Source organism: Fulmarus glacialis, unplaced genomic scaffold (genome assembly GCF_000690835.1).
Source record: "Fulmarus glacialis isolate BGI_N327 unplaced genomic scaffold, ASM69083v1 scaffold18948, whole genome shotgun sequence".
Taxonomy (NCBI): Eukaryota; Metazoa; Chordata; class Aves; order Procellariiformes; family Procellariidae; genus Fulmarus; species Fulmarus glacialis.
In genome coordinates, this window is record NW_009226639.1 from 59,875 (window position 1) to 86,604 (window position 26,730).

Consider the following 26,730-nt stretch of genomic DNA (forward strand, 5'->3'; position numbering starts at 1 on the left):
ATTTGCTTCCTTGTAAGTTAGAAAGCAGAATACTTGGATTTACCCTGCTATTCTTGAAAAACTGTAGTATTCTTTGCCTACAGTATGCAATTACAAGTGTTAAATATGTCAAACAAATTTTAAGATACGTAAAAGGAATACTTTATAATACAGGATATTGTATTTGGACTTGATTCATAAACTACTGTCTGTGTACAAACTAGTATGACATAGCTGCTAAATACTTTGGGGCGAACAAAACCACTCGGCATATCACTTTAAATACAGATGCTAATACATCTGTTCAGTGCAAGAAGAAAAGAGTTGTTTCTGAAGTAAAATTAGACAATAGATCCAATTTCATTTTTTATGCATGTGAATGTAGAGTGCTTGAGGTTATTAGTTGAAACTGAGTAACCTTTCCAGGCTTTCATCTCTTTCTTTTCAAATTTGAATATGAAAAGCATATTCAAGTCAAAGACCATCACTTTAATGACATTTGGCAGTCATTTGATTTATTAGATTTTAGAAAAAAAAAAATTCCTTTAAATATTTCATCATTCTATGCTAATCCCAGTAATATTGCCAGCTGAAGCCGTGTACCTGTATTAGTGGAGACAGAATGGTGTGGAATTTTCGCTGTCATCCTAGTAAAATTTCCATGAATCTACTGAATAATAAAACAACCTTATTGAAATATTCAGATTTGGGTTTTTAGTTAAAGTGTCTTAGGATACATAATAAAAGGAAATGTCTTTTGAAAGAAGGGGGTAAAATTACTTCATCAAATATTGAAAGGGCTTGACAGCAATGGAAATTGTTCTATATGATGGATATTTTTACAATAGGATACACCTGCTTTTCAGTTTGATTAATTATATAATTTGCTTGGAAAAATATAGGCTATCTCTGAAATAAATTAGAATATTGACTTGCAGTTCTGACACTGAATCTAGAAAGCTAATCTTTCGAATATAATTTATTACTTCAGGTGATTTAAGTTTACAATCAAAAATTGTCAAAATATTTCCATATAGGGGAAATATTTTTAATAAAGTTATGAACTTGAAAGAAGTAAAAAAAAATTTTTTTTTTACATTTCTGAACTCCAGCATGGTCTGTTTGCTCTTTGAAGAATCTCATCTTCGAATGCTCACCTATGTACTCCAATTTTGAAACCGTAGTGGCTTTTCTTTCTTTGAATTACAGAGTTCCCTAGGGAAATATTTGTGACTCTTTCTGTTGAGTCTGACATTCCCACTTATATACATAAAGCTTATTAAAATTTATCTGTACGCAAATAATACAGACTTTGCCGAACAGTATGAAACAATTTCATGTAAGCAACAGAAAAATGTCATTTTAGTTAAAAATAATAAGAAAAGGCTCTGGTGAAGAACAACTGGGATATTACTTTTATTATTATTTTTTTGTTAATTTTAAATTATATTTAAATGTATATTTGATTTAACTAGAAAAGTTCAGTATATGAAGTCGAATTCCGTATAAATACAGTGTTTCTTTACATGCCTAACTGCTTTGTGACTTGATGAATTTTTATTGAACTATTTGTAGTATAGTCTGCAGTAGGCACTGAGTAACAATTCTTTCATTTGGAAAACTTTGTTACCTAATATTACTGATAGTACTAATATTTCAAGCAGTTACAGGATCAAGATATAAAGCACTTTGCTGTGTAGCTAAAAATAATGGCAACTGAAATTTGTGGTTCAGATATCATTCGTACATGAAGATAACCTTAACCTGATCTTCTCCAGCAGCAGGACTATTGCAAAAATATTTTCAACACCAAATGTAAATCAGTATCTGTTACAACAATATTCTTAACTACAAACCCTGGGGCTTTAGAATCGCATTGTATCTATGTCAAAATCAATCAATCAGTGTTAAAATACATAATAGCCAATGATTTACATGTATGTTTGTTTGTTTGTTTTGTATTAACACTTCAAGAAACGCAAAAAAATTTGTATTATGTTTGTCCTTTGTTTTTAAATAGGCAACTGAAAAAATCCGGATTGAAATTATATCGCTGGGTCTTACTGAGTCACGAATTGCATCAGATGAAACAATACAGCAGCTGTTTGTAGAATGCAGATTATACAATTTCCTTGCAGAGGAGACCCCACTGTCACTTCCAAAACCAACAAGTGGTCAGAGGATTCACTATAACTATAGCAATGGTAAGTATGATGTATTCCTGAGCAGGCTTGTTTCTTCTCTTAAATTCTGTCTTATGAAAATGCCTGCCAATAAGCCTACTACTTTTATATATTATAGTTGCATTTATCTGTGTACCGATTGTATTTGTCTATTTCCCAAATATTTTGGGAAATATTAAAGGTGGTTTTTAAGAAATGAGGTAAGGATGCAATTATCAAGTATAAAATGAATTACTGAAGTAGGCTTGTGTATGAAATGGTAACATTACAATATATTTAAACATGCTGCTAGTGCATAGATTTTAAAATTAGGCTATGCATAACTAAAATTTATGTATTCTTTTTAAAATAACATGATGAACTGGTTTCTCTATCGGTACATGATTGGTACAACAAAAGAAAAACATTCGATGTAAACACGTACCACTAAAATACAGTTGAAAAGAGAAAATATGTAATTGAACTTGATCATCATTTGGGAATACTCAGTGTTTCTTTAATAAGAAGTTTTTGAAATAGGAAATTATTCAGCCATGTTTAATACTAATACATTGCTACTTATTTCATGATACTTAATTATGCATGTTCCATATGTTATTCTCTAATAAATGAACATTTGAAAATACTTTATGTCAAAACACAATGTAATTTACACTAACAGCATACAGAGAACTATTGTAATAACTGATAATTCTCATGTTAATTATCTTCCCAGCTATTTCATAGTATTTCAATTATTCATTAACTTTTTTTTTTCTGTTAAAGTCTGTTTCATTTAAGATTCAGTCTGAGTGCTTCATGTTGTCTTGGACTTTAAGTATTGCATTTTTAGCTGAGAGTTTCCTGGAACAGGTGAATCAGTTTACTATTTGTGACACACCATTAATACAGACATTCAAATTAAGCATTCTTTTAAAAATAATTTTGTAAAAGTGGCTTTGCAGAAGTGGTGTCACAGATCTTTAAAATTGCTACCATCTAGAAACCTGGGTTTAGAAGGAGATTTGCCAAAGAATTTACTCATTTATATCTTCCTAATACTCATAAACTATTGGATTACCCCATAGTTGAAGACTGAAATCCCTCGTAGATGTCACATCAACCATTGCTATAGTGGGAATGCCCATTTCAGAGAGAATATAGAGGACAGAGCACAATGTGTTAACTTCTGTGACTCTGAGAAAGACAGTAATCTTTGTAAGGCTTTAGGGAAAAAAACAAAAAAACAAACAAAAAAAAAACACCAAACAAACCAGAAAAACTAACAGCACTGCAAACTCTTTGATTAAATGAGGCTTACTTCCATGCAGACAAATGGGATTTCTGGCATCATATACTAAATGAGACATCAGATAAGTAAGAACTCTTTTTATGACCTGAACAATATTCATCTTTCCAAATGTTCTAGATAGGCAAACATAATTGAAATAAATTTTTTAAAACCTCATTGAAATAATATCATAAGCCAATAAAAGCTATTTAACACTTTTAATTTCTCTTACTTCTTGAATTCTTATTGCTTTGAATATAAGAAGCATTCAGAAGGTATAAAAATTCTTACACAATATTCTGATTCCTGTGTATATTGGGTATAGCCTAAGCATAATATTAGTTTTTAAAGTGTTGACTCTGCAAAGTTAAACTAGCAAAACGCAGCAAAGTTATGATGAATACAGAATGAAATTTCAGACTCTTAAGACAATATCAAGCTGTGATATTTGAAAATAGTATCATGCTTTGTAGAGACTGTAATTCATAAGGCTTTCCAATCTAGTAGTGCTGTATCATATTATTTCTGCTAAAACCTGGCTTCATAACTTTGATTTTTCTATTTGCTGCTTAAATATAGAATATAGAACTGTTAAAACTTTAAAATATCCTAACGAATCAATATCAAAAGTTGGTTTTGGTCTTAATTGCTTCAGGACTGCATTCTACAACATAATACTAATGTGGTTGTTATTTGCAGAGTTTTGCTTAGATAATTGGTCATCTAATTTCTACTCCAGATTAGCTTTGCATATGGGAGAAAAAAACCTAATGAGTCTGCTTTTTGATAATGTCAGTTGGAAAGCCAGTAAGATGATAGTAATGAAATCTGCATGTTTGTTTACTATAGCTTTACTGCATCTCTTATTCATGTTTAATTAGGTTTGAGTATGTTGAATATTTGAGGTTAATTGAATATTTTCTTTAATAAAAACGAGATTTGCATGGGTAGAAAGAAATTTACTTTGAGCTTAGAAGGAAACTAATAGTATTCTACATTTTTGCATGGAGAAAATCAGGGTAAGTCCAGAAGTAATCTAAAAAATCATTAGTTCTTATAAATAAAACATTTTATATTATTTATAATTGGAACAGCTTGGCTGTTTTAAAAACATCTGAACTGATACAGAAGGCTCCATGAGATTCGTTGCTTAAGAAACATTTGAAGTGTTTCCATACCTTTTGCACATCCTTCGCTGTCATTGCTTGACATGTAAGGTACCAGAAGATTAATGGAATCTTTTTGAAAAAAAATATAGTAGAACTCCATTGATTTGGACATACAAGATCCTGTGAATTTCCCTTTTCACAAGTGGTTAGAGCATGTAACTTGACATTAATTGTTTATTTTGACTATGACTTTTTGACTAGGAATGGTTAGAAGATCATTTTCTTTCTTCCAAGGTCTTGGAACAGAAACTTGAATGGGAGGTTTATACACCCTAGGGTTATACCTAGAGTGCATAACTCTTGATTTCCCATGACATTAAGTGTTATATCTACTGATGGCCATACTGACTGAGCAGAGGAGCTGTTGTGTTTATTAGTGGTGGAAAGAGTTATTAGAATATCCAAGAATGCTTCCAAACACTACAGTCCCATAAATTCAAAGAAAAGTGGAACTTGCCAAATTCTGCTCACACCATGACTCTGTCCTGTAATTTCGTAAAAAGGAAGGATTTTGATTTTTTGGTGGGGGTTTGTTTTGATGTTAGGGTGTCATAGTAAGATCATATTAAGCAATGAATTAATATTTTACGATTTTAAACTGCATTAAAAAATTATGCCAGAAATTATTTATTTCCAGTCATGTCACAATATATGCTTTAAAGTGAACGTAATGGCAGTTTCTCTGTCAGAAAAACATAGGGAAACATGTTGCTTCAAGCAAACAAAGCCCAGTCTCCCTCACATATAAATGCATCTATTGATATTTGACTCTTAATTTCAGTAAAATAAACACTTTTCTTGTCAAGGACACAATTACTTAAATTACAAAGCTAAGGTTAGTTCATAAATGTTGTTAACAAAAAGCATTCATATTTTATTAAATATGAAGACTTAACTATGAAAATGCTGAGATGGCAAGAAAGTTACTAGAAAGTAAGAATGATAGAAGGTCTGAAATGTGTTCTTATCACTGTATACAATGGTTATAGAGAACAGGCAGCAGAAGTAGAAGAAAGATTTGCGAAATTTTGCAAAGATTTTTATATGATATTTAATCAGAAAGCTTTCTCTCTTGAGTGAACAGGTGGTTATTTGAACAACTTGAAGTACAAGTGTCAGTAGGCCAAAGGAAGGGGAGCTGGGGGAAAGATGATGGGGTTTATTTTTTTTATTAAAAATAAACTGGTGAACATATTCTAAAAGGTGGATTCCTTAGTGTAACTCAAATGATAATGTTAAGGCTTTGCATCAGAAAACATTGTTATACTTCTTTGTGCTTATTCCTTTTCTCCATTAAGCTCAATACTGTAAGGCATTTTTTCTTCATCATTGTGATGAAACTCTGCTTCATCACATACTCATTTAGTTTTCATAGAATCATAGAATCATTAAGGTTGGAAAAGACCTCTAAGATCATCGAGTCCAACCATTAACCGAACCCCACCATGCCCACTAAACCATGTCCCTAAGCGCCTCATCTACACGTCTTTTAAATACTTCCAGGGATGGTGACTCCACCACTTCCCTGGGCAGCCTGTTCCAAGGCCCGACCACTCTTTCAGTGAAGAAGTTTTTCCTAATGTCCAGTCTAAACCTCCCTTGGCGCAACTTGAGGCCATTTCCTCTCGTCCTATTGCTAGTTACTTGGGAGAAGAGACCAACCCCCACCTCGCTACAACCTCCTTTCAGGTAGTTGTAGAGCGCGATGAGGTTTCCCTTCAGCCTCCTCTTCTCCAGGCTAAACAGCCCCAGTTCGCTCAGCCGCTCCTCATAAGACTTGTTAGAAAGTGAACTATGAAAAAAATATGCTGTAACAGAACCACCTATGTTAATGTTTGGAATTGCAGCAATTTTTAACAAGGTTCCAGGGTCATTGTAATCTTCCGGGTTTAGTGCTTCTTTAGGACAAATTTTACATTTATAATTTTAGATGCAAACTGTCACAAGTTAATTTTGAAAGATTTTTTCCAATTAATTGGATAGAAATAGGAGATGTTCCGTGCCTTGGAGCAATGTTATAATTCTAAGTTCAGGCAGTACTAAGGGGTGATATGAGAGCATGTTATTCATCAGGATCTAAAAATATATTTTCACTATGGTTAATCATTTTCCCCAGAATTGAATGGAGTTCTTGTGCTGAATGTTTTACTTGCTAGTCTGAATTTTTCCATTGAGTGAAATGAATTCGAACTCTTTAGGTTTGTAAATAATTTCCATTTAAAATTGTTTTAGATACAGAATTAGTAAACTTAGGAAATTCCATTTGGGATGCTTATGGGTAAGGGAAGAATCTGTTGATGTGGCAGCTCCTTTGAAGTTCTTTGGCTGTCCATCTGTCTCCCTGCTGCCTCCCCATCACTTCCTGTGGTGGCCCCAGGAGCACTTGGCCATGAGAGTAGCACATGTGGAAAGTCATCCACATGCCCAAAAGAATAGCAGATGGCAGTAACAGCTTCTTTTAACCTGTCTAAGAAAGTAAGAATATTGTGGTTGGAAACTAAGGATTCCAAGATAGAGCACCAATGCTTTGCTTTCTGTTAGTAGAGAAAAAGGTGTTAAATTGCAGATTCCTTTGATTGAATGATTCAGTTACCAATTGCACTGGCTGTTTTCTGAAAGTAACTAATTTGTAATAGTGATTCTGCTGACCGGGTAAGAGCTGAGGAGCAACTTTAGAGAAAACTGGAGAACTGGTAGCTCTGAAAGGTATACTTCCTAGAATGACTTTTATAGAGACGTGTCCCTCAGTAAATCCCTCTGCAAGGAATTAATTTGAGCCTTCTTATCTCTCTTTCGTACTCCTGTATTCCAAAACTCTCTGCTCCTTGGTAGAATTGGTAATTTCTGTTTATACAAATAAGTTTATTATGGATAATGGAAGACCGTATGAAATACGTTAAAGATTTCTGTCAGCACATAGGAAAAGGAAACCTTAATGTGATGTGGAGAGTGAAAAAGAGCTTTTCTGAGTACAGTGGAAGAGTAACTAGAAGAGAGTGAATATTAAAGATGTTGGAATTTAAAGACAGACAAATTTCTAACTCCTCCTCCTGCCCTCAAAAACAAATGAAAAATGTTCTGAAGAGCTATGTTTGTTTCTCAGAGGGTTATATTCACTCTATTCTGTCCTAGCAAAATTTTTTCAGCTGCGTTTCGTACTTCAAAAACAAAAAAAGTAATTCCTTTAACACTGTTTTTCAATTTTTGCATCCTGAATTTTTATAGTCTTTCACAGTAGTTTACTGATACTTGTAGGCTGATACCATTTGCAAGAAAGTAGCTACTTTCTTATAAGATGCCCAAAAACTTCTTAAAGATTTTCCTAAAACCCTGGTTCTCGTTCTTTTATTGTTTTTTCCAAACCAAGGCTGTTTTTCACTGTAGGTCATATTAATGGTACAAAAATTAAAAGCTGGTCCTTGTGTTTGTATTTTAAATTAAAACAATAAAAGGCTTTTAGAGCACTCACACACACTCCCCAGGCTGTGGATTTTCTCCAGTCCATTGGTCTAGATGTTTCTCTTATTGAAATATTGTGGCAGGAAAGGAGGATTAAATTACTGAGGCTGTCAAAAAGGACAAGCACTCTGCCATACATTATCATTATCACTAGCTTCCTCAGTGGAAGAAAACGCAGTAAATCACTTCAAATACACAGCAATAAAGACCACTGGCTTTTAAAATCATGACTGCTATTGCCATTAACAGAAAATGACAGTTATGTGGCATGCTTAGATGCTCTTGTATCTTTTTTGACAGTGTGCACATAAACCTGCCAGTGACAAGCCATTAGATCACATGACCTTTCAAATTTGATTCTAACATTGTTGCTTTTCCTTAGGAAAGACAAGGGGAAAATGTTTATTTTTCTTTGTGCCTTTCTTCATGCTTTTTCTTTTAAAAGGTGAAAAACAATTGATAACTAATTATATTAATTCCGGTTTGCTTTGCAGTGATACATGTGGATAAGGCAAATAATCATGCAAGAAGGGAGTTTCTCAAGTCTGTGCTTCTAAAGCCAGATCTACATACTGACAGGTACATATTAGTGCTGAAAAACTCTATAAAAGGTCTTTGTAAATAATGCTTATGGTTTGCCTTGTTGTTTGACTTCATTGAGGAGGTATCCCTGAGAAGTTAATACCTAACTAACTAACTAGGGAAAATTTTGTTTCAGCTAGGAATGATACCTACATTCTGATGTGGCGATTGATCTGCGTTTCTTCCCTGAGTAGGTTTGTGTGGCATGGAATATGGCAACCTCTCTTAATGTTGTTTCGGTGCTGTGTTTTGATTTTTTTTTTTTAAACAACCTCATTTTGCAAGAGAGAGATTCTATCATCAGCATTCTTTCAATAATTAATTTGAAAAGCACATACCTACCTGATGGTAGAGTAATACATCTGTTGATTTCTGAATTCAGAGTACTAAAAGGAGTGTAACAGCTTCAGAAAGTGTTACTTGGCCCTAGAATTTCCGAAAACCCACATATATATAGATTTAGCAGGCAGCTATTATATGTATACATATGAGAAAGAGTATGAATTAGTCTTGTCCGAGCTCATAATAATAAATTTGTTCCTATTCAAATTTTTTGATTGAGATAGCATGCACATTACTTTGAGAGAATGAATGACATACTTTGATTCTGTTGACGTCTTGAAGGTCAATCTTCATTAAAATGGAACAATTATTAATTTAAAGATTCATTTAGTTTGCAGAAGAGTAGAATACCTGCTAATTGTATTTGAAGTGTAGGAGTTACTTCTAAATCTTGTAAATATGTACTTATTCACAAATTACAGATTCACTGTGCAGTAAGAAAGAGAGTGATTTTTCTTCATTCCATTTCCCTTCTAAAACTGAGTTTCATGTCTTGGCCAGAAAACAGGTTTTACTGGAATGGAGCAGGGAACACTATGAAGTGATTACTTGTTGGGATGGAAATATCATACCAAAACATTCTTAGGTTTAGAGATTTAAAAAAAAAAAAAAAATTTCACAAGCAAGCAGAAGACTTACTTTACCATCTGGATTAGGAAAGTGGGTAACATGTTCTACTGAGAATTTAACAACACTGAGGACAAAATATTCTTTTTTTCCTGAGGAATAATTCAGTGAAAGAAAATAGCTAGTCTGTAGGCTTCAATTTCACCTATAAATACTTAGATATATATAATAAATATTTAACAAACCTAGGGTAAAAATAAGGTAAAATAATAGCAGCAAGCTTTTTCCCACAACAAAAGTATTCATCTTTTACGTGTGCCATCATGGTACTGTCCTCTGTGTTACTAGGTGGGTTGTTTTCTGCATTTATCGGTGTGTCTAGTTTCGTCTGTGGTGAAATTTCAATTCTGTGTTGACTAAATAGCAAGGCAGGAAGTTCATCAGTAGTCCAATTCCCCACTTTAGCCTAGGAAGAGGACCACCAAGAAACAAAATTTATGGAAAGATTCTGCCTATGCACCAAATGTTTTCAACTCTATGCATTTTAAACCTGGCCTAGTTATATCTTCAACACATGTTTTCTATCACAAGCCTTACAAACTAATATCGGAGATTTTTCAGCTGAAACAGGAACTGAACTAAACTAATGCTTTAAAGCTCAGGAAACCAAATTATCAAGAATATAAATATCATTGAAAATTGCCTGCACATGGCTTAGCCTGACACTTTATTGGTGTTTGTGCTATGCCAGATTATAGGAACATAGATAGTGTTTTATGTATATTAAGTGGTGTATTAAGTTTTCAGGTGAACTTTCTCCCTGTCACAATTAATGTTGTTAGAAATGATACTCATAATGATGGAGTCCGTATTAGAACATAAACAGAGAGATACATCACATGCCATTTTTGTCTTCCAAAAGGAGAGTCACTTTAATGAATGTCCCTTGAAAAATATAAATATTCTCAGGTGTTAAAAGAGATACTAATATAATACATAAAATTACTGCTAAGCCAAAGTTGCAACTATAGCCTAATCCTATAGTTGAAACAGGAGCCAACTTGGCCCTGAAAATAATGAATTTCACAGCTTTATACTCTTTTAGTTTATACTTACAAATAAATAAATGTAGATTGACACGGCATTTATATGGGAAACTATGTTTATTTGTTGGGAGTGGGGTTTACTGTTCAATAAAAGATAAGATTTCAAAAGAAATTGACTTTTCTTTCAATTTTATTTTTTGATATGGCATCATTGTAAGTGTTTATTAGAAATGTTTATTTTGGTTCCACATTTGAATAAATGGCTTTAGTGGCAGAAAATGCAAGAATATTCAGTATTCGAGAAAATCAACAAAATATGCTGCTAAGTAGAATGATATAAAATCTAAAATATATGAGCATGAGGTAATAAGAGACTAGGAAGACTGTTTGAAATCCTATTTAGGTTAGTAATTGTTGCATACCTGAAAGATGGTGGTTCTCTTTTGACAAGCGTCGTCTTTGTCTTTATCTACGTTTTCAGACAGACAATGTCTCTATCATTAATACGGAAATTTTGTAAGAACACTTGTTTTTTCTTATAGCTGTATTGTGTGACTTGGGTAGCCTTTTTGTTTTCTTTCTTTTTCTGTATAATAGGGATTAAAATTACATTCTTTATTTATGTTAGGAAGCTATACTTACTAATATTTGTAAAACTTTGGGGGGAAAAAAAAAAGGATACAGATTTATTGTTTTATTTTAGCATCTGTACCCAATAGTTATTTACTTACATGTTCAAGTCCTTAAATCGTTAATAACAGGAGGCATTTCTGGCAGTCCATTTAACTTACTGTAACTGTGTCATAGTTATCTTCATCCTGTTTGTATTCCACTGTTGCCTTTCAGCATTTTAAGAGAGTAGAAATTTGGGTCATATAGAGAAGCTTACCTGATTTCTCATGCCAGATTGTATTTGCAATGCTTGCAGACCTGACGATAGAGTATATGCTCTTCTGATAAGTGTCAAAAGAGACATATGTGAAGAATGGAGGAATCTATTCTTCTAACAGTCACCCTGCTGTGATAACAAGAATGAACAGGTTTATGCAAGAGGTTTCCAGGCTGATCCTGACAGGTGCATCATTTCTTGGTAGGAAATGATTGTTACTCCAAGAAACTGACTATATGAAGTCATTGTTATCCAAAGTAACAAAATCTATGCATCCATGCTATAGGAGTATAGAGCATGTGTACTGTGTTAACTTCACATTAATATACTATATTAACACACAAGGTTTTCTCCTTGCTGCTTAAAAATGACTGATCTCTGGAATAAAAAACTAGAATCAATTTGCCTCCATCACAGCTTTGTCCAGGCACTCTAAATTCCCTGCTGGTGATAACACCTTTAAGTGTTACCATAACAACAGTACAGGAGAGGAATGCTATACATGGCTTTATTTATGTAAGAAATCCTAGTATGAATTTGATATTCCAACTTCCATCAAAGTTTCTTACATAAGTGAGGCAGTGTTAAGGTAAGATGGGACACGAGCTGCACATTTGTGCATTCTGTGCTGAAGCAGAGTGAGGAGTCTGTTCCTGTGCGGTATGTGTCTTTTTAGCCAGTTCAACCTGAAAACAAAACTCTTGCAATTTTTGATAAATTAAGAAAACAAGTTAAAGCATACTATCATATTTAAATATTTTCTAAACTTAAAGCATTTGTAATATTTTAAAAAATACAAAAGTCAAAGTGATTGTGGTGCCATTCTTGCAGTCTACCAGTCGGAGTATTCCCATGGGGTCTGGAGTTCAAATCTCCTCCTTCCTGATTAGCAGCAAAGATTTAATCCAATATTACGATCTTTTAGGCATATTGGAACCGTGAGGTGTTAGAGGTACAGTTCTTTTTATCTGTTTTGTTGAAGCTTGCTCTAGTCTTGTAAAATACTTGCATATGATCTGAACCAGAAAGTGGACCAATATGAACAACTCTCCACTTTGGCTATAACGTACTGTCCCAAATGTTACTAGGCCTGCTTTTAGTTTATGCTTTAGTAAAAATTTTAGTAGTAGTTGATACCTTTAAGTGACAAAAATTAATCCAGCACTAATCTCCTCCTCTCCTTAACTGCTAAGCTGGTTTCTCCAATTTGACATTGGCACTGAAACATAACAAAACAGATCTGTTCCCAATACCCAACAGTTTTATCAGTTATTCTTACAATTTTTAATTTGTTTTAATTTCATTTAATATTTAGCTTACACATCTAAGTATTTCTTTCTTTTTGATTGAGTTTTGGCAGTTTTGCTGCTGCTTAGCTCTGTGCCAAAATCCAAGTCAGATCCATTATACTCAATCAAGCCACCTGCTGTTGGAAATAGCTGAGATATTTTTCCTTTTCTGCCTCCCAAAATTTTTTTTAAAGACACGTATTTTCAATAGGTGTCTGGTTTTAGTGACAAACAAATATTTATGTATATATTTTCTATAATAAATATTGGTTAGTAAGAGCCAAGCACAAAAATAAACTACTATAAAAGCATATTGCAGTTGTTGTTATGTTTAAAGTCTTTTAGGAAGATTTGATTATATTTTGTCTGAGATATCCTTTCCTGTAGACTTGGATTTTATGCAAGTTGATTGCTACTCATTTGGAATTATGCTTATTGTAACATTTTTAGGCTGTAAAGCTCACAAGCATTCACAGTTTAGAAAACATTGCCAAGACACACCAGAAAAGTAGTTAGCTCTGAATTCCTGTCATTTTGTCAGTCTCTGTGTTTTTGGCCCCAACACAAGCCACTAACTCAAGTCAGCTCCAGCACAATACTGGAATTATGTGTTTAAAAGAAAAGCCATACTTGGATGCAATGAGTGTAATTTAAGTTCACAGCAGAAATGCAAGTATTTTGTATAGTTGTTGGGCTTAGATGTTTGGGATGGACAAACAGGCTGTGTTTAGGCAGCATGGTAAATACTCAAAGGCCTTTGTATCCAGGCTGTACTCATGGGTAGTTTTTTTATGTGTAAAACAGGAACGGAATAGTGAAGATAAAATATGAGATGTATTGGTCAGAGGGAACAAGTGCAGGACAAATTGCTGTGTAAGGTCCAATTTTAAATACCGAATACACAAGACAACATTAGAAAGATACTATTTTGCGAGAACTGCCTCTACGTTCCTGTTGTTTTTGTGGCATGTGTTCTTGGCTAGAATATGCTCTCCAAGTATCTAAATGAGGTATGAAAATTCTCAATAACTCTCAGCTAAATATTTTACACTTGGTGTTTGGAGATACTTGCATCACTGAATATGGCTACTAGTTCTGCTGTCAGGAAAACATTTGATATGGTCTGTCTTTCTCATGTCTCCCACACCACTCAATGTAAAGCCAAGAAAATGCATGGTTTAAAATTTACTAAGGCTAGATCTAGATTATCAAGAGGTGCAGACCAGAGAATCTCTAGCGCAAAGCAGTTGTTGCTAATGGTCTGATATTCACAGTACATAAATTTTCAGGATGATTTTGAGAATTCAGAATGCTAGTTGATCCTACTGATTGAATGTCTGTTGCAGTGGAGTGCATTAGGGGTAGGTACTCCTGGAGCACATCTTCAGTTTAGTTTAGTCCAGTACAACAGGAATCCAATTAATGTGTTCCAAGACTACTGTGCACATAAAGTACCGTAACTGGGGACAACTGAAAAGTTTTACTTCATAAGCATGCTCCACATCAAAGCTGAAATAATCATACAGGTTCATCTTATGTGACCTGACTGAATTAAAGGAGTTGAAACTTTTTAACAAGTTTATGGTATTAAAAGGTTTTAACCAACAAAACTTAATTACATTTAATCTAAACTTTCTATTATTGCTTGTGAATTGTTTTTATTTCTTCACATCAAATAATTTGCATGGTATGGTCAACACAGTAAAAATAAAATAAAATAAACAAAACCAAAAAAACCAACCCTAACTATATTTTTAGATATTTTAAATAAATGAGTTTTGCTATAAAAGCCTCAAAGTACATAGATACAGTCTTGATTTTTACCTATGGGGGGTAAATATAAAGAAATTAAGTGACTTGAACAGTTGATTCAGCAGGTGAACTAAACAAACTTACAAGTTTCAAATGTGAAAAAGTCTTTAATTGTTAGACTATTCTGCTTGTCACTGCCATATGAACAAGAATTGTGCCACAGGGTGGTGGGGAGGGGGGACAAAAATGAAACAATTCTATAAGCTTGCAGATCTGTGGTTACAACTTCCTAAATAATGCTAAAGAAGGAGGGAAGATTTAAAAGAAATGGTCTCAGACTATTCTTTTCATGGAAAATGTTGAATATAATTGGTAAAGATTTCTGGTTTGTTCTTAACTGGTAAAATAGAGCATGTTTTTTGCCTTTTATTCTGGTTTTTGAGTTAATTTTCAACCCTTTTTGAAGGTAAAATATCTTTCTGGGGTTTTTTCTTTTTTTTTTTTCCCAAATGCTTAGCCTACGATTTACAGTGGTCAGTGATCCCCCAGAAGATGAACAGGATCTTGAATGTGAAGATATCGGTTTCGCTTATGTCAGTTTGAGAGAGATATTCGAGAAGCAAAGAGATATCATTGAGCAAGATATTGATGGTAAGATTACTTTCTTGTAGCCTTTTGTAACCTAAAAATTATTTGTTGAATTTCTGCTTTCTTCTGCAGGCTTTACTTTGCAAGTAATTTTTTGACATTTTTAACAAGAAATTCTTTAATATTAACTAACGGCTTCCACATTTGTTTGCAAAAGTCTGCAAAAACTGTGTACTATTCCTTAAAATCTGTTTTAAAAAAACAAAAACAAACAAAAAAAACCACCCCAAAACCAACCAAACAGCATTCCCAGCTCATAGTAATTAGTTTATAAAACCTAAGAACTTTCAGGACATGTCCGCTTACTATAATTCTCTATTTTGTACAACGTACTTCATGCTAGTAAGACTGTAAATATGTATTTTGTTATTAAAATTTATGTCAGTAATTCTGTATTGCTAATGTCTATATCTTATCTGAAGTTATGTTATAACCCCCAGAGTACCTAAAGCTTGTGTCCTCCATACGAAACCTGTATCTGAGACAATAGGAAATACTGGTGGCTTTGGTTAGGTATCAGTTTAGAGTAAGCATCCTTCTGTAACAGACTGTGACCGAACTTTTCACTGTGACTCACTAAAGCAAGGTGAAGTGACTAGGAGGTGTGGAATCTTCCGTTTCCTGGGTCTTACAGCAGCATTTTTGTAGCACTGATATGAAGACTTCTGAAGGCTACTCAGTCCTTTCATAGACAGTGAAGGAAAATATTCTCCTTGCTTAGACTTTCCTGTTCCCCAATGTAGCAGGGACATAGTTATCAATGGTGAATTTTTCTCCTTACCTGTTCCTCTCTATCCTCTTTCCCCATTGTGGTAAAGCTCAGTGAAGAAGCTGAGAGTGTATCTGTTACTAAATAGTTATTCTCCTGTAACAGTGAGTGAACCAGCTTGATTACTAGATGCAGTGCACCCATGGTTGCAAGGTACTCTTTGTAATAGCAAGAATTCTAGTTAGCCCTAGTAGGATGTTGAGCTAATGTGACTTTGTTACGTCTACTGCTGTGTCTAATTACCATACCTCGAGTGATGGGGAGCTGAGTAGGGAGGAAAAGAAATAGGCTTTCTTATCCGTTTCCATTATCATGCATGATTTGCATCCGTGCTGTAACTATAATACTCAAAGTATGCATCAAAGTTCCAGGAACACGATAAGGAAAATTCTAAGAAGAATCAAATTTCCATACCCTGGAAAAATAATACACAGATTTGATGCACTTCTTTCTGTAGCTGAACCACTTAATCTTTACTCCACCAAAAATTTTTCTCTGAGTAGTTGTAGGAAAGCACATCTCCTCCAAAAAGGTATTTCATAGTCTCTCACTGGAAAATTGTTTTTGTTCTGGATTTTATGGCCATAATTCCCATTTTCATAATTCCCATTTTGTCATAATTCCCATTTGATAAGATTGATTAGTGATATAAATATAATTTTGTACCCTTGAAAGTCACCTTTCACAAAATTCTTAAAACTCCTAATCGTCATCTGAGATAATTATTATGATAGGAAGGACTGTTTTTTGTTACTAGTTGTTGTTCTGTCAAAAGGTAATCATTACTGTGTAATGACAACTACTTCAATATTGTGAGGAGCGTTTCTTCCCCTAATCATAAGACATTTGAACTAATTTTTACTTTACGTACATTATATCAATGAAAGTGATAGTAATAGATAGAAATAGTTTTATTCTTATTCCTAGCCACGCTTCTTCCCTTCCCTGCACATGCTGTACAGTGTAGATTTTTTTTTTTTTTATATTTCCATGTTTTCTGAAAACTTAGAACTTTCAGAGAATTGAAATGAATTTTATGTCAATATATCTCAGATCATGGCAAAAGTAGAATATATCAGTATATTTTATTGGATGAAGTCATTGTAAAAGGATCTGCTCTTAAGATCTGGACACAGACTTCAACTAAATGTAATGGCACAATAAATAGAACTCCTAAATAATATTGTACACATTCTCTGAGGTGGATATTGGTTTGAGGGAAAAAGAATAAACCTAGATACAGGTAAATTCATAGGACGCTACCACATGAAGATCTAATCATTCTGAAGTTAGATACCATAAACTTCCTTCATTCTTTTTGAGAACTGCAAGCATGTATCTTTTTCATATCTTGTTCCTTTCACTGCTGATTCTGTGAAAGTGGCCTACATGAAATTTGAAGCAATTAAATGAATGGCTAAGCAGGAGGACATATAACAATATGTCTCAGAGATAATATGACAATATTAAAACCGAGAAAATAGAATTAATGCTATCTTCTGATAACATTAATTACAGTTATCCTACCGTTCTTATAAGTAAAAAGAATAATGTCCCCTGAAGTCTGCTCTTTAAGTTGACAGTTCACTGAGTGATTTGTCCAAGGATATACAAAATGGTTTGGATCTCTGAGAATAGCATCCAATCTGTCCTATAATAGCTCTATCAACAAAGTAAATGATGGAAGGTTTATGCCATGTTTTTCCTTCTCCAAACCTCTTCTGAGCTGTCCCCGCAGCCTAGAAGTTGTAGCATGCAGTATCATTGCATGTCCCGAGTACTTATCCCAGTTTATATAGTAAATACATAACCTTGCCATTTGTCTGCTATATAATTTGCTTTGAAAAGATGTGTTGTCAAGCTTATTTGTTTTTATTCAAATTCCTTCTAGAGTCATGTTAGGCAGCCTCATTGCTTTTTATGCAGGACTGGGAAAGAGCCTCATTTTTGACTGTTAGCAGCATGTTTTTAATCACAGCAGCAGAGATTGTGGCCCTCTGGGCTTACTTAGATATTGTAAGAGTGCAATTTTAAATCATGTTAGCTAATTTCTGTAAAATAGAAATTTTAAATACTACTTTAAAACCCACGTACAAAAATGAAGGTAGTTAAATAGTTTAGTGTAGGGGAAATACCATCTTTGCCTACACTTCACTATTTTACAACACATGGAAGCCTGGAATTAAAATAATTTTGCATTGCACCAACTGGAAAAAACAATTTACTCTTTAAATACTAATAACTGTCCAGGCTGATTTAGCCCGGACATACACACAGTGTAGAAAATGCATTAATCGTATATTTTTTTTACTTAAAACTATTTATAAGTATGCATATATGTCTTTAATAGAGTTTGGAACATCTATAGTTACGTATTATGAAAAATAATTAATTTATATAGGCAATTATCATACAGATAGTTTTCTTTATTTCAAAGTTAATTCCAACACTAATACTTTTATTGATGTACATTCTAGTTCTTAGAGTGCTCAGTTTGCAGTAGGCTGAGTGCCTGAACTGGAAGATTTCTTTTTTTTTTCTTTTTTTTTTTTCCCCTCTTTTTTTAAACATATGCTAGGTGCCTTTTGATCTGTCCAAATGTTAAGGAAAATTATCAGAACAAAAGCAAAACCTTAAATGAAATTGCTAATGCTGTTTTCTGATGTTTCCTTTCTAGTTTTCGATTCACAAGATGATAGTGCAGTAATTGGAAAGCTCAAAGTAACAGTGGAAGCCCTCCATGTGCTGCGTTCAGTCTATGAGGAATGCAAAGATGACTAGAAGGCATGAAAGGGAAGTTTGCCTACAGAAGTTCCTTGTCCCAGTGTAAATACATGCTTGATAGTGCTTCAAAGATGAGATCTTTGTAATTCTTGGAGTATATTTAATGTATAATTTATATGAAAAGGACGCTTGATTTGTAGTTGTAAAGTTTTGTATACTTTTCAGTCTGTTTGTTTTTATATTTCCCCCTAAGGCTAAGAATCTCTCCACAATGGACAACGTCTTGTAAATAATTAATACCTACATGATTGAATGATGTGCTTTATTTGCATTTTCAAGATTTTTTCCTACATAAAACAGTAATAAAAATGCAAGTCAAATTTTTAATTTTTAATAAAAAAACCATAAGCCTTAGAAAACTGATTAAAAATACTTTTATGTTATCCCTAATCACCCTACTAAATGGAATGCCTGTGATTAGCCTCATTAAGAATTTTATACTGTGAAGATTTTATTAAAAGCAATATATGAAAATTACTTGGATTAATGTGTTAATCTGCCTCTTTAAAATGCTAATATCCATTTTATGCACATTAAATCTCAGTATGTGTTTTCTTTGATGCATGCAGTTCCTATCAATTAAATATAAAAAATGAGGCTAGTTGCAGGATTTATTAAATTACTGCAACCTTTTTTTAAATAACTTTTACCCTTCTACTAACATTATAATCAGCTGTTTATGATTATCATGATTTGAAGTAGGGGGAGGGCAGGCACAACCATTTTTCTGTACAGTAAAAGATTTACTTTCAGCTAACACCTGTCAAAGCACAAAAAGAAGCCATACAGTATCAGATTTTGCTTCACCTAGTTTGAGCTGTAGGGACAGGCAACTGTGTTTTCATTTGGTTTTTGTCACTTTTAGAACTTACATCAAACATATACAATGAATTGTTGTATCTGAATAACCAGTGTCTAGCTTGGAAAGTTAATTTTCCAGCTTTTAACCAATCTCAGTGAAGGATTTAATTGATATTTTTAATGGAGCTGTGAATCAGTGCTGCAAAAGGATTGTCTCTTGAGAACGAGGATATAATACATTTCATTTTTTAATTTACTTTTTTATTTGTCATTTTCTTCAAAGGATTTTATAGGCTGTGGATTTCCACTGTTTGCAAACAGGCTATGTTTCTTCATAAGCATATGTAAAGTATTCAGAGAGATAAGTAATTTATTAAAATCTACCTAATTTGCCGTGATATATTAAATCTCTGCTTCAGTGATCACAGACCATTTCATTTAGAGAATTAGGCATTCCCTCTTTGTGTGATTAAAGCTCTGGAAAATGAGTTCTTTGCTCCTATTTGTGAACATTCAAAGCCTGCTAATGGCAAGAAGATGGAATAGATTATGAGACAATTCATTATAGTTCAACAGAAAAAAAAATAAAACACCAGCTATAATGCAGAAATGCAAGTATGAATATCTGCATATAGTTTGAACCATCTGTGCTCTAATGGCTTCAATAATGGCTCTTCGTCTTCAGTAGGCTTTGAAATGACATCCATACAATATTAATTTGTTGATGTACATTATGAGGCCAATGGAATGAATATATTCTGACCACAGAAATCTCTGAATTCCAACATGAACCGATGGTTGACTCCATTTTAGGACCTACCATCTTCAGTAGTACCTCTCATCCAGACTTTGCCAATCCTTGCAGCGTTTCATTCCTCTGGAACTTTTAGGAGACCACAGACAGCTGCATTCCTAAACCCCTCCATTCTTCAGTTAATGGCCATATGTTTGTTGTGATTTGGGCTGGCGCTTAGTTCATCATTTTGGCCACTATTTCTAGCTTTTTTTGGCTCTGTGCATCTATATTGTCAGTAAGACTGTTATTATACATTACAATAATTTGAAACAGCTAGATTCAACACTGAGATTAACTGAGTGGCTTTTTAGAAATTTAGTTGCGGTATTCTGTCAGGAGGTTCTTATTATTCTTCTAATACTTTGCAAACCAAACTAAATATCCTGCACATAAACAAAGAAGCAAATTGTATTGAGTTTTCGTGTGTGACTGTTTACTGACTTGCAGGAGAACTATGTAACTGGTGCTTGTTTTCTTCTGAAATAAACCATGTGGTAAAATTAGAAAATCAGTGATGTTCATCTCACTTAAACATTTACAGTAACACCCTTAGCACTTAATCTTCGCCATCTGAAGTTGAAAACTTAGAAACCAAGCGTTCATATATTCATTAAACACAGCCCTCTGTGGTAAGTTACTGCAAAATATTCCAGTTGACATTTGGTTACATTGTGTTAACTGTTCTCAGTGACTCCACCATTAACATGTATAATTTGCCTCAGGTTCCTAAACATATTTCTTTGTAAGGCTCACTGTTACTCAGTTTTGGATTTAAAAAAAAAAATCTTGATTTCTATTCATGTTTATTACTAAGACAGATATAATATTCAGTGAGGATTTTTCCAACAGATGGATTGTATTATCTTATGCAATATAAGCATACGAACATACTAGAAAGTTTTGTTCTTGCATTAAGTAGTCTGTATTTCCAACATGCTCTTAAATGCTAAGTCTAAATGCTGCACTGTGCAGGGGAAGTGGAAAATGTAATCTAGTACTACTTTGTCCAGATTTTAGCTATAAATAGCTTGAAGAAAACTTACATCTATGTACTCTCTAGTCTAAGGCAAAAAGTATCCTTTTTTTGTGTGGAATATGTTAGTAAGCACAATCCTTTTTGCATTTTAAAAAAGGAGCCTTATTAATGTTGGCTACTGCCATACCTTAAAATGTTACTTAATTAAAATTAAATTTTGTGGAATAGATAAATTTTTTTTCAAAGGTGTAACTTGGATGCGACAGTGGTCCTGTGTAAGATGAATTGAGCAGGGTGACATGATCAGTTTTGTTATTTTGTATCTTTTCCTATTGTTACAGCTTATAGCTTTGCTGTGATATCTTCTTATGTGATATAACAGCTGCTATTCTCCAGGTGTCCCAGGTATGTTTATCAAGATGGAAACTTAAATTTAGCTCAAAATACCTTTCTCTCTTCCCCTCCCCCAATGTTGCTTTTAACCTGTTATAACCTAGGGATGGAAGTTATAAGAGCATATACATCACGAACCAAAGTAACATCTGTGTGAACTCGATCAGTAAGTCGCAGCTTATCTCATTATATGCTTATAAGAGTAGATATAACATGACAAAAAATTATAATAACTTGCCTCACAGAACTTCTACAACTGAAGATCAGTATTTAAGATAATAGTAATAATGTTTTTAAATGCTTTTTATTATTTCAAGGCATAGTAAGACATTATCATAACTCAGGAAGTCACCAAAGATATCAAGACTAAATATTAGCTGTTAAATTTCATTTTCTTGTTTTGTATTAGAAGTGAGAAGTAAATTCAAATACAGACTTAAAACTGTGCAACAAACTTTATTGCATGTTTCAGAGCCAGAGAAATATTTTATGTTGCAGTTAGGTCTTTTTGCAGGTGATGATAATGATTTCTCCATCAGTTTTTTGAGATATTCCACAAGAGAATAAATAATTTAACATTACTGTTTATGATACAGGTCTAAGTAATTGGACTAGATCCCAATCTTGCAACTAATGCTGAATTGAATGCATTATGTTGCCTGTACAAAATTAATTACAGAATATAAGTTCAAGTTGATACCTTTGTATGCATGTGATAAAAATCTGCTTTTGGCACAGTATGCTACAGGTGTACTGCTCTGTGCTTTTCATTAGTTCCTTTTTGATATTGCTGACGAATTTTAATTCTCTCTGCATCTTTTAAAATGGGATGAGGGATCTTCTGAAGAACTTGATTTCATTGGAATAATTTCTCAAGGGAAGAATTTGACCTATTTTTGTTTCTGATTATAGTGTAATCTTAGCACTCACAGGACATGACCTTGAAAGTCACATATAACATAGAGACTTCCATCTTAATTCATAAGCACCAAACTCCTCCTGAATTGTGCATCTGTGGGCTTGAGAGGTATTTAAAAGCTTGTTTCTAAGGTCCTTGCTGAATCATACTTCAGGCTCTCAACACTTCATGGGATCAAGATCTAACTCAGTCCTAGCAAAGTTTCATTTCAAACGACAGCTGCTTGTAAATTATCAGATACCAGTTGAGGATATTTTGTCTAAGAAAATAAGCGATTACCAATCTTCAAACAGAAATGCTTATAGGTTCTTAATAGTAGTAGTTCTACCACAATACTATATCAGGATAGGATCATTCAGGTTAGAAGGGACCTCAGGTGGTCTCCAGTCCAACCTGCTGCAGGATTAGCTATGATGTTAGACCATGTTGCTCAGGGCTGTATCCAATCTGGTCTTGAAAACCTCCAAGGATGGAGACTGCATAACTTCTCTGAGCAACCTGTTCCAATGCCTGATTGTCCTCATGGTGAAAAAAGGAGATAGATTTCTAAACATTACTTCACTCCAAATTGAAGCCAAATCTAGATGTAAGCCCATGAAAACAGCTTTTGCACTTAATATACCATCTAATCACCTAATTTTTTTTTTTTTTAATTCTGTGGATGGCATAAGCATGACCTTGTTTGTCATTTGTTTCAGCCATTTAACATTTTGCACAGAAATACAAATAACTAGGCATTTTAGTGTTGACTTGCATGCCTACTGCCTTGCAGTATGCCATCAAATTTCCATCCAGTTTTGTGAAGCAATTGACAAAAAATAGCTATGTTATTAACAATGTGGTTTGCTCAGATAATATTTCTGTAGATTTCAGTAGTAACATGTTTTCCAATTTATTGTGGTTTATTCCTGGTTTTGTTATATTAGGCTTAGATTATTTTAAGAGTAAGAAAACAAACAGATAAATCAATTGAGACCAGGCTCACACTGAAATTACCTTCACGAATGACCTTCATTCATGAATTCTTAATACATTTTAAATTTACAAAGAAACTGTGTTCCCTGAGCTGTGAGAAACAGGGATATAAACCTGGAACCTCTGTCCACACCCATTCTCTGTATCAAAATATATCTTACTTCAGTAGTCCAACACCAATAGCTGCAACAGTGCAAGACAGGTCTTGCACATGATCTAGCAATGATTTGTTTAACATTTTTGTGGATTTGGAAAATAATCTATTTTCTATTTAGACAAACTGTCATTCTTGTTGAATGCAAAATTATTTCCTTATGCATTAAAGCTGCATGAACCGAACTTTTCTTGAAAAACCATTAGAAAAATGTGGTCCTACTACTACTACCACCAAAAGAGATCAATAAAAAATCAATAAAGTGGAGTTTCTTTTGCTTGAAGAACTATCATGCAACCGGTGATTATTCTGATTACCTACTCGTAAGTATAAATAGCTACAATTACTGATAGCCTTTGACTTCAATGATAATGAAAAACTGAGTATGTTTTACCATATATAGGGCAATCTTCCCAGAGAAATGAAAGGAGGAAACACCAATTAGCATGTGACTCCAAACACACAGTACATGAATAGTAAATAAAACACAGCAAAATCAAGAAGAGAACATACAGAAAATCTTTCTACATTTTGAAAACATTCTTTAATCTTCTTTCCTCTGAAATAAGTGGTTATTGTAGTATACCAAAACCAGACCTTTTTGGAAACTTTCCAATGGGTTGGTAATGTCAAATGATTTACATTTTACATGAAATAGACAAAAATGGAACTATTTATAAAGCAGTATCAGTTGTGTATCAGCATACAGTAAATATAACCTGAGCAAGAATATATGCGGGTTCTTTGGTAGCCTATCTGTATTTAAGTCAAACAAGTTAGTGTAATTTGTAATTTATTTTAGAATGGAATTTATAGTTATCTACTCAGAGTCTTTAGTAACAGAGTTTTCATGGAAGTTTGTGAGAGTGATGAGGTATTACATTTCCACCCACAACATCAGACAAATAGGACAGGCCTGTAACGTAGCCCCTGTACTGCTATTAATGGATCCTACAACAGCATACATGTTGTGGAAAGCACTGATTATTGTAGCTTTGTTAAATCTCTCTTCAGTAACTTCTCTTTTTGAGTTGCCCTGTTTAGGAAGAGCACAGAAGTTGACTGTTACGAAGTCTGTAGGGTGTGAGACATGGTGTTTCTTCATTTTCATCATTCTCTGGGGGATAGTCTCCCTACAGCAGGTAAGTGGAAGGAAGACTTCTCTACTAAAGGTGAGTTTTGTTTTTAAAATCAATGTATAGAAAGGCTTTGAGAAAAATTGACAAGAATTTGATGCTGTAAATCAAAATACTTTTTGTGTTTGACTTACACTTCAGTAAGTGGGAAGTCCACATCCTATCAGGACCATAATTTTAATTCTTGAACTTGGTTGACTGCAAATTTTGATGAACTTTTGGCAAGTTGCAATGGCAACAGAAGAAAATAGAGTGCAGAAAGATGTAGAGCAAAGAGATTAAGCTCTTGAGGTATAGAATTATTTAATAGTTAAGAGGGCAACAGATTGGGATATTTCCATATTGTAACTATGAATATTGTCTGTTAGAATTTCTTTCCTGTTACACTCTCAACAGACTTCAGATATCTTCTTTGTAACCAGAGAGCACTGCCTCAAAAATCCCAGGATCACAGAAAGATTGAGGCTGGAGAGGACATCTGGAGGTTACCTTGTCCAACCCCACCATTTCCCCAAAAGTTTCCTTTCCTCCCAACAGAAAGAATCCTTGAAAAGGTGCCAAATAAAAACATCTGGGATATTGGCGAAATAGAGGCTTTTATTCAAATGAGAGATGAAATTAATTAGCCATTTTCTGGAAGCTTCCCTTCTATCTTTATGCTTACCATGTGAGGAAATGAGGCTTTACAGTTATGTTGTGGTTTAACCTGGCAGGCAGCTAAATATCACACAGCCGTTCGCTCACTCCCCCCTAGAGGGGGACAGAATTGGCAAAAAAAAAAAAAAAAAAAAAAAAAAAAATTCATGGGTTGAGATAAAGACAATTTAATAGGACAGAAAAGGAAGGGAGGATAATAATAATGATGATGACGATGATGAAAGAATATACAAAATAAGTGATGGACAATGCAATTGCCCACCACCCACCAACTGATGTCCAGCCAGTTCCCGAGCAGCAGTCGCTGCCCCCCGGCCAACTCCCCCCAGTTTATATACTGAGCATGATGTCATATGGTATGGAATATCCCTTTGGCCAGCTGGGGTCAGCTGTCCTGGCTGTGCCCCCTCCCAGCTTCTCGCTGGCAGGGCATGAGAAGCTGAAAAGTCCTTGACTAGGGTAAGCACTACTTAGCAACAACTAAAATATCAGTGTGTTATCAACATGATTCTCATACTAAATCCAAAACACAGTACTATACCAGCTACTAGGAAGAAAATTAACTCTATCCCAGCCAAAACCAGGACAGTATACACCCCTTATCCTATACCATCTACGTCATGTCCAGGTCCCACACTTTCCAACACTTTCCAATTAATCACCACCTCTTTTCCTGTCTTTTGACATATACACACAGATATCGTTCCCTAAGTCTATGGGACATCCATGACTCAGTATAGAGATAAAGTACTGGCCATTTTTCTTGTTCAGCAATATCTAAAGCCAGCTGGATGGCTTTCACCTCTGCAAACTGACTCGATTCACTTTCTCCTTCAGCAGTTTCTGCAACTTGTCATATAGGACTCCATACAGCAGCTTTCCACCTCCGATGCTTTTCCACAAGACAATAGGACCCATCAGTGAACAGGGCATATTGCTTTTCATTTTCTGGTGGTTTATTATACAGTGGGGCCTCTTCAGCACATGTCACTCCTCGGGCAATATTCCGAAATCTTTGCCTTCTGGCCAGTCCGTGATCACCTCCAAGATTCCTGGGCGACTGGGGTTTCCTATTCGGGCCCGTTGTGTGATCAGTGCGACCCACTTACTCCACATAGCCTCGTTTGCATGATGTGTAGAGAGGACCCTCCCTTTGAACATCCAGCCCAGCACTGGCAGTCGGGGTGGCAGGAGG

General features: G+C 34.2%; 1 protein-coding gene across 1 annotated transcript in view; it reads left to right on the forward strand.

Moving 5' to 3' along the window:
- The window catches only part of RPGRIP1L (RPGRIP1-like), a 74,007-nt gene extending 55,273 nt beyond the window's left edge, over positions 1-18,734 (forward strand). The window contains 4 exon segments of the mRNA XM_009582879.1: positions 2,000-2,183; positions 8,555-8,639; positions 15,045-15,178; positions 18,622-18,734. Coding sequence (XP_009581174.1) covers positions 2,000-2,183; positions 8,555-8,639; positions 15,045-15,178; positions 18,622-18,734 — 516 coding nt within the window.
- Positions 18,735-26,730: the final 7,996 nt, after the last annotated feature.